Source organism: Natrix helvetica, assembly GCF_964273705.1.
Source record: "Natrix helvetica genome assembly, chromosome: 2".
Taxonomy (NCBI): domain Eukaryota; kingdom Metazoa; phylum Chordata; class Lepidosauria; order Squamata; family Natricidae; genus Natrix; species Natrix helvetica.
The window spans coordinates 83,128,724-83,141,143 of NC_138552.1; the positions used below are offsets into that span (position 1 = coordinate 83,128,724).

Below are 12,420 nucleotides of genomic sequence, written 5' to 3' on the forward strand. Positions count from 1 at the left end.
ATTTTATTTCCCATAATCACAAATGCAAATTTTTGTGATCTGAGTTTAAGGATGACTTCTAACTTTGTTTGGGCTTCTAATCTCTGCAAATAAATACGGTTCACGTTTTATTTCATTTTACAGCCTTATCAGGGCTTGCCATAGGAAAATGAAAGCAGTTCAGTTCCTTACATAAGAAACAGACCCGGAGAAGAATAAAATGGCATGAGGAGGAATCTGAAGGAGTTATTTTTTTAAATATATTTATGAAAATAAGGGTGACATGATGATATGTTGAGAGGCTTTACAGTACGCATCAGTCCATTTTTTTCTGGAGACCCAGAATTATCTTATGTTCCTGGCAAGTGCTGCCTGGGAAGGGGCTTCTTGCTTTTTCTGTGGGGACTACACACTAGCTAAGGAGCTGAAAAAAATCAGAGCCTCTCTCTATGATTTAACATAACCCATTCAAAACATTTACACGTTCACATAAGCTTTGTGATATGCTGGGCTTTCTCTCTGTTCCCCCCCATCCACCCTTTCTTTTTTTCCTTACAAAATGCCTTGCAGCAAAGTACATGAGATCACTTAATTCTGAAGTTTGATATAGTGTCTTCTTGTGACATCAAGCCTGGCCTCTGGAACATAATTGCCCAACAGTATTGATTTAATTGCCTAGGTTTATTTGTGGACTCCTAATTATTGACTGGAGGTAAATTTAATGGAGAAACCTTTATGAACACAGGGAAACTGCTGCTGTTGCTGTTGTACATAAATGAACAGCATCACATCCCCTTAGATCATTTTTCAAGCTAATTTTATTCCACTGTGACAGTATGATAACATTTAAAATGTCATAAACATTTTATTTTTATTGCTGACATGCACCGTTTTAGTGCTACATTAGAATTTGGGAGGGAGCAGTAGTTTCATGTGAACACTAGTTGTTCTTTATTGTCATTTAAAGATTCCCCAGGAGAATAATAATAATAATAAAACAGGCCACACCTCTGGTGTAGATTCCGTTTCCACTTGAATTTTATACTGAAGTTGATACTGAAGGGGATTGAACTTGCCACCTATTGCAGCTGTTAATAATAGTATGTTGGTGAGCAAATATATCTCTGATAACTGCTGAACAGATATACCAATATCGATATATATGTTTTTGTGGTTTTTATCTTGCTGTTTCAGACACACCGAAAAGAGATTTCCAAAACAAGTTATAAAGATAAATAACAAAGTTCTCGGGAGTATTATCTTAAAGAGAAAAAGGATTTGGAGTGAGGAGGAAAGGAGTTAAAAAAAGAGTTTCATCTGATAACTACAGAATAGGTGGTAGAGGTACAGTCAGGCAGGGAATATGTAAAAGATGCTGTCTTGGGTAAAAGGGTAAATAGGGTAGAAACAAGATCCATCAATCACCCAATCTTTCATAAAAGGGATCTGGTAACACAATATCTTTACCAGAGAGGTAGAATAAAAAAAACATTTGTTCTTTTTTTTGTTGTAGTCTGTTTTGCATAATTTAAAGGTGGGAATTAAAGAAGAGGGCCTCTTAAAAAAAACACCTTTCACTCCATTTTTTAAGAACCCTATCAGAATGATTAAAAGGGGGTTAGCCTGGTCTCTTCCTTGTTGTGATGTTCTTCCTAGGAAGCAGCACTTTCCAGACCAAGTGGAGGCGCCCTGAATGTGCTATCCTGCTTTTGTTTGGAACGGAACGTTCTGTCTAGATAAATAAACTCTTCCTCCAGTGATTATTGCATATAATTAAACCAGGGGTGTCAAACCCGCGCTGCCACAGCAGTGTCGCGTGATATATCACGACTTTTTCCCCTTTCGCTAAACTGGGCATGGGCGTGGCCAGCATGTGATGCATCTGGCCCGTGGGCTGCGAGTTTGACAGCCATGAATTAGACCTTTCAATTATGTTATAGAGCAATCATATTATACGTCATCTTAATTGGAGCAGAATGGAATATATTTGGACCATGGCTGCAGCAGCAAAATAGTTGCCATATTTAAAATATGCTCACAGTGGCCAAAGAGGATAAAGGCACATAAATAGGAAAAATAGTAAAACAATGGCGGCTATAGCCATCAATCTGGGACTGTGTGACAGTACTCATGTACTTTTGAAGAAAAACCAAATTAATAAATATGATGGCCTAACATGAATGGAAGTGAACAATTCTAAATGAAAGAAACATACAACTATGGAACTGGAAGATCTGCGCTATGACACACAGCCTTAGAAATGTATAGGCGATAAAATACATATATACCTATTTCACTAAGCTAGTTATCCTTCCCAACTAAACACATCTCTTTGCTTAGTTGTCATTTATGTACAATACTTTTATAAATAAATTGAGTAAAACTGTATTCATGTTTCATTCATTGATGAGGTTTGGGAAGAAACCCACTCTATGCTCTTTTTTGTAATGTTTCAACCCTATTTTGCATCTAAATTACTAATACTTGTGGGCCTTTCTTGACTATTTCATATTGGCCACATAATATCTCCCAAAAATGTTGACCCTATTTAAAAGGCATTGGCTGTGAAATTCTTTTATGTTTAAAATAGTTGCTCAGTTTTGCTGATTACTACAGATTGCAGCTAGACAGATGTGCAGACCAGCCATCTTAAGAATTGTCCTTTAGTTTAAACCTGTACTACAAGGTTATCAAAGTCACAGCCCGCAGGCCGGATGTATAATGTGCTGGCCACACCCATCCCTGGTTAACAAAGGGGGGGGGAGTCCCAATACGTCACGTGACAATCACATGACGATGTGGGTTTGATACCCCTGCTGTACTAGTATACCCTTTCAGCAGCTACCAATACAATTGGATGATTGTTGCGTACTTTTTCAATTGCCTCCTTAGGTCCTGCTCCAATTAGTAGAAACATGATGGACAGAGACTTTTCACAATTCTCTGGACAGAGCTCATCGTTAGCCCTTGGCTTGATTTCTATTTGCATCTCACTCTAGCTGCCAGGAGAGATTTAATCATCTCCTAGTGGACTTTGCTGTCACTGAAAACATTTGCTAGCAAGACATTAGTAGTTGCCTTTCTGATGTCTGTGTCTTTTCTCAAGAGATCTTGCTCTTGTGAACTCCAGAGAGGAAAACTTCCAGCATCCTTACATTAAAGGAAGTTTAAAACCACCATGATAGGTAGATCATGAAGGATCTATTACACAATGCAAGCACCATTAACTTCAAAGCTGTCACAGACTTGAGTAAAACTGCTTTTCATAGCTTTGGGCTTGTAATGTACTGTAATATAATCTGAGCTCTACATCGCCATGGCTGATGAAAAGGGATTATACATCATGACACAAAAAATTAGCAGAATAAACAGGACGTAAGTGTAAAGCAGAGAGCAGTGACAAATTGCTCACCAAGTAAACACACATTAAGCCATATGGTCATACCAGAATATAGGAAAGGAATATTTACTCATTTTTAGATTTTAATTCAAGTGGAAGACTCTGAAGACAAATCTTTGATGGATTTAAAACAACTTGTCATCAGTCAAATTAATCTGTCAAATATCTTTTTTTTTTCAAAAAGTTTTATTGGTTTTTTAAAACATTTATAGGGAAAAAGGTAGGTGGAATGGTTACAAATTTTGGCAGTTGCAAGTGTGGCAGACGCCCCTTCCCTCCAAACTCATAGGTTACATCTAAATATCAAACATTAATACATAGTCATAAAAAGTCAGCATATTAATTCTAGAAAAAATAATTTTCAATCAGTTTATATAGTTATGATATATAGTCTAGATATAATATCATTATTACTTTCGGTCTGTTTGTAATATTGTGGTTTTCTTATTCATTTTTGTGATCTGAGCGTTCTTTGTGTTGCCCCTTCACCCCCCGCTGGCTGAGCTCCGGCCCCTCCCGTGTCCTGTGTGACCGTAGTAGTGTCTTCTGTTTTTTCTAGGTTCGCTTTATTTTTTTCCATAAAGGCCTGTGCCTCTATGGGTGTGTTGATTCTGATTCTTGTCTCCTCCCAGAATATCAGCATACCTTCAGGCATCAACCATCTTAAACCACACCCCCTTCTGGTATAGTTTATTCGCCAATTGCGAATAGCTTTTCCTTTTCTCCCTAATTTTTTGGGGAATCTGCTTTAGAACGGTTATCTCCCTGTCATGGTATGTCAGTGTTTGCCCCCTTTGTACACCCAGAATTTCATCTCTTGTGCTTTTCCTAAGGAATTTAATATGAACCTCCCTGGGTACATTGTGTGTTCTAGCATATGCTGAGTTTACTCTATAAGCCAGATCTATCTCCCATTCCATCTGCTGTTTATCTTTGTGTATGTATTCAGCAAGAATATTAGTCATAATGTCCCTTATGTTTTCCCCATCTACTTCTATTACATTTTGAAATCTGAGATAAAAGGACATTCTCTCAAACTCTGTTTTCATTTGTTGGATGTCAAGTTCTTTGTTTCCCTTCTGTAAGGCCTCTACCCCCCCTCTCGCCTCCGCCACCCCACTCTCCACAAGGTCCAGTCTCTGTGAGTTCTTATAAATTTGGACTTGATTCTCTTTAATTTCATCTTTCATCTCCCTTAGCTGTTTCTTGATTTCCTCCTGGCCCTGTAAAATTTGTTGAAGCATTTGTTGAAGGTCCGTCTCTGTAGTCTTAGGTTGCATCAGTTCTGTTATCTTTGACTGTGTAGCTGGACTAGATGTTGCAGATGTTGGAGCAGAAGTGGCAAAGCCAGGTTTTCCAGGGGGTGGTCTTTTTGGAGACATGGTTTATGAAACAAAGAGATCAGTCAGTGTAGGAACTGGGCAGCTGGAGAAGTAGAGCAGGCAGGCGAGTCCAGAAGGCAGAGGATCCAAACAGGTGGGAGTTTCTTTAGTCACTCTAGCAATAGATGAAAGTTTTTTCTCCAAAGAGTTCAGGAAATAACAATCCACAAGAGATTCCTCTGGGTGACTCGGAGACAAAGACCGGAAGCCTGAATTTTAAAGGTGGAGTCAGGTTTCACAATTCATGAAGACAACGGAAGTGTGCCATCTTGCCCTGCCAGCTTTGGGCTCAGAGGCATAGAAAAAACTTTAAAAGTTCAAAAAGTTCTCAGGTCATCAATAAATCCTGGAACTAAGTCCCATGAAAAGCACTTTTACTGGGGTGAGGCATCGTTGGTTGGCTCTCCCCCCTCCTCCTTCCCCTGGGGGCGAGAGCAGAATTTTAACAAGCCGCTTGTCCAAGGGGGGGGAATCCCCCTCCCCTCTAGCCGCTCCTCAAGGAGTAAATCCGAAAGGTTAACTTTTAAAGTTACTGAAGAGTCTGTCAATTCAAGAGTAAGGGAATGGAGAGAGGAAGCATCTCACCGCACCGCCGCTGCTTCCTTCAGTTTTGCATTCTCCGATCAGCATGGGGCGAGACGCTGGCGCGTCCTCCGAAACTGCTCCCCGGTTCCTGGAGCAAAGCGGAAAAGCCCCCACCAGCCGCCGCCAGTGCCAGAGCCTTCCACGAGCCGCTCCTTCGGCAGGGCGCCTCTCCGGGGCGTCCTGTGCCCCCCCGAAGACGGGGGAAGCCCACCGAAGAGCGGGAGCGGGCAAAGTCCTTGCCCGTCGCCGTAGCCGCCGGAACCGGAAGTCCCAATCTGTCAAATATCTTGATATCTGGTCAAGCTGCAAGGCAAGGGGTAGAGAAATACAAGAACCAGAGAGGTCTTCCCTTCCTGCTCTGTTCCTCCTTCTGTGGTTGTCAAGAAAGTATTTGAAAGTGCGCCCTTCTGCAGCTCCTGCCGTCGATGATCTCAGATTTCCGAATACGGAACAACCAGCAATCATCCTTCCCTGAAAAAAATCCGCATGAGGCATTATCCTCTTCATTGAAAACTTGCCCTTTCTTTTGTTCCCCGACTTAACATCTTATTAAAATAAGATTGAAACTCGGCATGCCTTTCTTCTGCCACTTATTTGGGTACCTTGTTGTATTTTGCTTTCCTAACATGAGAATTCCCTGTATTATTTCTTGAACAGCCTTTAATACGATTTTTAAAATGAATAACCACTTGACCCTCAATAGCTGTCAAGCTGTCACTTCATTCAGGCAGCTGCCTATAAGCCAACTCTTTGGTTTGGCGTCTGTCACTTGATCTTCTGACTCTCTCCAGCTTTTCCCTTCCATCCACCCCCATCAGTTTCCTTTCATGGGCACAAGTCGTTTAATAGTAAGCCTAAAGATAAACTTATTGTTATGGATATTATTTAAAATACATGTATATCTTGGTCCTAAACATACAGCTGTATAAATAGGTATTTGTACCATTAATTGTTACATCTCAGTGCATTTTCAAAACAAATCCCTGACAGCATTTCACCATGCAATTAATTTTTGCTTCCGTTCACAGCACTTCAAGTCAGAATGTTATCATTTGCTTTGGTGGAAACTGGGATTTCATGCGGATTGTGCATTCCACTGCTTACAAACAGCTCTCAAATATTTCAGTTGATAAAAAGGTTATTGCTTAGTTAAAATATTTCATTTTATAGCGTAATAGTTAAATAGATGAAATGTACCTACTGCCGGAGTGTATCTTTCAATATTTTAAATTCAGATTCCAATAATGACATCAACAAAGATATAAAGCATGGTTTGTGCTTGAAAGGAAATAGCTACGTTCCTAGAGTTTTCTCTTAGTTCTGGAAAAAACGGCAATTTCAAGAGCATTGCTTTGAATCTCGAGCCCCATATTTGATTTGCTGTTTTTTTAAAATGTGTTTGGATCTGGGTTTTTGTTTTCCAGAGCAATAATAATATGATAGGGGTCATAGTGGTTGAGAAAATAAGGAGAGGGAGCAGCAGCAATTGTTAAGAATACACTCAACAGACAGATGATGTTCTTAAATCCAGATTTTACAAGATGAGGCAGGACCTGCATCTGCATACAGAGGTTACGCTAAATAGCCAGTCACAAAATTAAAACCAACAGAGATTGCTTTTGCTTTACCATGTTCCTGATAGCTTTGGCAGCTGTTATTGTTGTTGTGAGGAAGTTAGGATTTCCTGGATTGGATTACGTATATTGTTCTTTTTTCTGTTATACTTTATTTTATATGGGGATAGCTATCGCATGAGTTGCACAGGTATCTCTACTAGCGCTGATGAGTTTTCAGGTTGCAAAATGTAAAGGTTGTGTTGTTTTTTTGTTTCTTGAACTTTGACTTGTGATTGCGCATGGTTTTGTTGATGTTGATTTTTCAGGTTGCATGCTAAGTGCAAAAAGAATGTTTCTTTAGTGGTTGGTTGAGTTTTGCTGTCAGATACATACATATGAACTGTGCTTGTTAATTGGAAAGGGGAGCTTTAATAAAAAGCTATCGTGTCGTTATTGCTTTTTTCCTGGCCTTCTATCTGTACAGCCAGGCTGACAAAAATGTTGTCATCAAATCATTGCTTCTACTGTTTAATATTAGGATTTAAAGGGGGAGGATGTAGTTAACAAGGGCTATCACCCTGCATATATTTATGCCTTTAGGGTAAAAAGCAAGAGAACAAAAAAAAAAATGTTCAAGTTCCCATGTTCTCATGTTGCAGAATGCAACTTTGAACACTCCGGGTGAGTGTTGAAAAGGATAAACCATTTTTACTTTGTATGGGTAAATTTTCCTAATTTGATAGGCTCAAGATGGATTTCAATTTACCCAATCCTCAGCCAGTACAACCAAAGATGTTTAGTGGGCACCATGTTTAGAAGGAAGAAGAAAAATGGCAATACATTACTTGACTATTAATAAAAAAATATGATAGGCTTCAGTAGAAGATGAAGACCTCAAAGGTGCCCTGTAGAATGTATGTCTATAAAGTGAACCAGATAAGAACAGGTCCCAGAAACTGATAAATGTATAAGATGTCTGCAACATTTCAAATGCCTGTTATCCTTGATTGCACTGAATGATTAAGATAGAAACAGCTTTTAAAAAATCATTTTACAGTGACAAAGCAGCCTTAGAACGTGATGAACAGCAAGCAAAGTATAGAACAGCGATGGCGAACCTTTTTTGGCTCGAGTGCCATAAGTGGGGGGAGTGCAGGGGGGTTGTGTGCGGGCGTGCCACACCCATAATGCAATGCCCAACCCCCAGTGCACATGCGCGCACTACAGGCGCTCCCCCTCCCATTTTTACATGCTTTTTTCACCCTCCCCAGGCTCCAGAGGCTTTATAGGATCCTGGAGAGGGCAAAAACAGCCTCCCCCGCCCCCCGGGACGCCTTCCGAAGGCATCAGGGAAGCCTCCGGACAGTCCCTGAAGGCTTCGGAGCGCTCAAAACGATCCTCCGAGCAAACTGGAAGTGACTTACGGTTTGCTCGGAGGGTCGTTTTGAGCGCTCCAAAGGCTTCAGGGACTGTCCGGAGGCTTTCCTGATGCCTCCGGAGGGCTTCCGGAGGGTGGGGGAGGCTGTTTTGCCCTCCCCAGGCTCCTATAAAGCCTCTGGAGCCTGGGGAGGGTGAAAAATGGCTTTAAAAAAGGGTGAACTCAGCTGGCCAGCGCGCGCATGCATGCTGGCCAGCTGACAGGGCAGCGCCTCGCATGCTCTGACAAATGGCTCCCCGTGCCACCTGTGGCACACGTGCCATAGGTTCGCCATCACTGGTATAGAATGATCACAAGCCCAAGACAGTGGTGGAATAATACATTCATCTAATAGAAAACACTAAAAATAATAGATGTATCAAAAGTAAATGGAGACCTACATAGCGCAGAACAAGTTTGAGGGACTTCAGAAAACAGAGCCTGAAGGAGGAATAGAGAATGGGAACTGCATGCAGAAGAACATGTACTTTATAACTTCACATTTTAAAACACAAATAAATAGGAGCATTAAGAAAAAAAAAACACCTGACCATATGATACTGCTTTATTTATGATTGGATATGAAAACTAAAGATGAAAAAAAGAGTTTTTCCTTCTCATATTGCTGAGTTAGCTGTGCTTGAATATTATAGAGTCGATCAAAATCAGAAACCGTCTCTAAACCCAAGGCTCCCCCCCCCAATTTAACAAAAGATACCTACAAATAGAGATTTTAATTCCATCAAATTGATTCTGTAAGGACAAAAAAACCAACTTTACGGCTTCACTAGTACATTTGAAATTTGACAAGTCATCACAAAAAAATTCCCTGCAAGTAAAAAGAATCACAAAAACAGGAATTAAATGTTGATTTAAAAAAAAAACAAATATATTTGCATGATTTTGATGCAGAACACAGCCCCCAGCTCAACCAACTTGAGGGGTCGGGGGACACATTTATTTTTTCCAAGCCCAAGCATAACAAAGAAATACAGATTTCCCTACCAATTTAGGTTTTCTTGTGTAGAATATCAAGAAAACATTTTGATATTACCAAGTATAAATATAGACGCACATGCCTTGTGGCTTCATTGTGATTTTGTCTAGATGACATCAAATTATGCAATTGGGAAAATCCAACATTGCTACCATTTGCCCTGGGCAGGAGTCAGACATCTCTCATCCAGAAGCCATTTCTGGACTTACTAGCTTGTTAGCAAAACGTTGCTTGGCAGTGCCACACTGGGATGGCAGTATCAGCATACGGCCTTGTGTAGTCTCCCGTCTCCTTACGTATCTCAAGTTACTTGTTTATTCTAAATTCCTGTTATACAAAACTTGCATCTCTCTCAGTCCAACCAATTTTTTCAACTGATTGATTTTCCATTATTGCTTAATGTGCAAGCTAAGCGGCTTCTTGTTACCTCTGCCACAACCTTTGAGATTTCCATATCACAACTTGCAGGAAAAGAAATGGTTTTTCCCTCTTTTTGTCTGCTATGGTTACAGATTTTTTCATATTCTCACAGACATAGTTCAGGGACCATTTAGGAAATTGCCTGTCCGTTTTCTGCCATTACAGCCCATTGTTGGGCCGATGTGGTAGAATAGGACCTGTTGGCAGAGGGTTCATAGAGGGCTCATTTACTGAAGTTAGCTGAATATTAGTGAGTTCCCTCATGGTTAAATCTTCATTTCTGTCACAACCACTTTGTGAATCATATTTTTCTCTAACTTGAACGTGAATTTCAAATAAAATAAAGCCAGGGTGGAGATGACGGCTTGGCGGTGTGGGGATGGGGGGGGGGGGAACATGCCTCCCTCTCGTACAATATTTCCATCTCTGGAAATGGGTGGTATCTTGTCATATGTCTTCTTCCATTTTCGTCACTACTCCAAAAGAGAAGGAGGGAGAGAGTTTTGATTAGAATACTCTAATTGTCTCTTGATCTCGGAAGTTATTTTCTGCCTTGAGTCACAAGTTTCACTGGATGCCTCTGAAAGCCTTTGCCCCCAGCGCTTGGAACTGTATTGATAGCTCTGTCTCTTCCCCTCCTGAGAGCAGTCAGCCTGTAGTGCTGCGTCTACTTGTAAGTGCCCTGGAGATGACTGTAACTTCATATTGATCAGCTGATTGAAGATAAATGACAGAGCTGCTGGTCTTGCAGATTACATCATTAACATGGTCAGTAAACCATGAATTGTTCAATAAGGCGTTTATCTTTTTTTCATTTTATTCTGCTCTTTTATCATTTTTATGATAAGGAACAGTTACACTAATCAGAAGGATCCATTTTAGGGAAAGGCACTTCCCGGGTAGGAGTATCATCGTCAGGACTAAGTGAAATCTAATGGCTTCAAGATACTTAGTAAATGTTTTTAGCTGAATGTGTGTGTGTGTGTGTTTGTGTGTATATATATCTTAACTGATCATTTTTCTTACTCTGTTTCCCTTCCAGTTTCCTTTTGCTTCGTATTTAACGGATGCAGTACTGGAAAAATTAAATGAACAAAAGAAGCTAGCAGAAGAATACAGTACTCTGATTAAAAGAGCAACCTAGGAGGAGTTTATAAACTGACTTTTAAAAAGGAAGAGGATTGTCTTTTGCCCTGGATCCTGTTCCTGGGATTGGTGCACAAAACAGATGATCTATCATATTCAATAGCATCTGGATTTGCTTCACTTATATAGACTATTACAAATAATCAAAATAGATTTACAAATGTGTGATAGATACAGAACAAAATAAACTGGCAAGTTCATCTAACAAAATACGAAACTACCTTAGTATGATTTTTTACTGTTCCTTGTGTATTGCATACACATTCATAAACTAAGTTTGCAAGTTTCAGTATAAATGTTCTGAAGTCATGAATTTTAATTTGATATCATTTTAAAAATCCTGATCACCAGTAAAGTTACCGTTAAAAGTAAAGGTTCCCCTCACAAATATGTGTTAGTTGTTCCTGACTCTAGGGGGCGGTGCTCATCTCCGTTTCAAAGCCGAAGAGCCAGCACTGTCCGAAGATGTCTCCGTGGTCATGTGGCTGGCATGACTAAATGCCAAAGGTGCACGGAACGCTGTTATCTTCCTACCAAAGGTGGTTCCTATTTTTCTACTTGCATCTTTCATGCTTTCAAACTGCTAGGTTAGTAGAAGCTGAGAAAAGTAACGGGAGCTCACTCCGTTATGCGGCGCTAGGGATTCAAACCGCTGAACTGCCAACCTTTCGATTGACAAGTTCAGCGTCTTAGCCACTGAGCCACTGCATCCCATACAAGTTACTGTTAATTTACTTTTTATTCAAAACATATTTTTACTAAAAAGAAATACTGATGTTAATATCAGCAATGATAGTTGATAGAATAGTAAGATCTATTCAATTTCAAAATAATGAAATATTTAACTGTATTTTAGAAACATATTCTCCAAATAACTTGTTCTGAGATCATCTTTATGTATATTTATAAAATAATAGTATATTCTGTTAGGAATAAATTACAGATAATCCTCAATTTATGACTAAAATTGAGCCTAAAATTTCCATTGCTAAGCAAGGCAGTTGTTAAGTGAGTTTTGCCCCATTTTATGGTATTGTTTGCTACAGTTGTTAAATGAATCACTGTAATTGTTAAATGGATCATGCAGTTGTTAAGCAAATCTGGATTCCCCCTATTGCCTTGTTGTTGAAAGCTGATTGAGAAGGTTACAAACATTAATCATATGACTCTGGGATAGTGCAAATGTCAAATACATGCCAGTTGCCAAGAGCCTGAATTTTGATCACATGACCACAGGGATGCTGCAATGGTCATAAGTGTGAAAAATGGCCATAAGTCACTTCTTTCAGTGCTGTAGTAGCTTCGATCACTAAATGAATGGTTGAGGACTACCTGTATTATTTTCTGTTTCTTTTGTTCATTCTCCCCCTTTACCTTTATATTATAAAGAAAGACCAAATATGACAATCAACATTTGCCTAGAATAGGAATGAAAAGATTTCAGGATTAAGAAAAGTAGATATTGCCGACATCTGAAGATAGATGTTGCCAACTCCAACTGAAACCAGTTTAAGAGATTCTCTTTTCCCTAATAATTG

At 39.7% G+C, this 12,420-nt stretch overlaps 1 protein-coding gene across 1 annotated transcript in view; it reads left to right on the forward strand.

Annotated features, from left to right (window-relative positions):
- Positions 1-11,083, forward strand: part of CNTLN (centlein) — a 216,945-nt gene extending 205,862 nt beyond the window's left edge. Inside the window, exon 25 of the mRNA XM_081940175.1 lies at positions 10,779-11,083. Coding sequence (XP_081796301.1) covers positions 10,779-10,880 — 102 coding nt within the window. The 3' untranslated portion in view covers positions 10,881-11,083. The remainder of the gene's footprint in view (positions 1-10,778) is intronic.
- Positions 11,084-12,420: the final 1,337 nt, after the last annotated feature.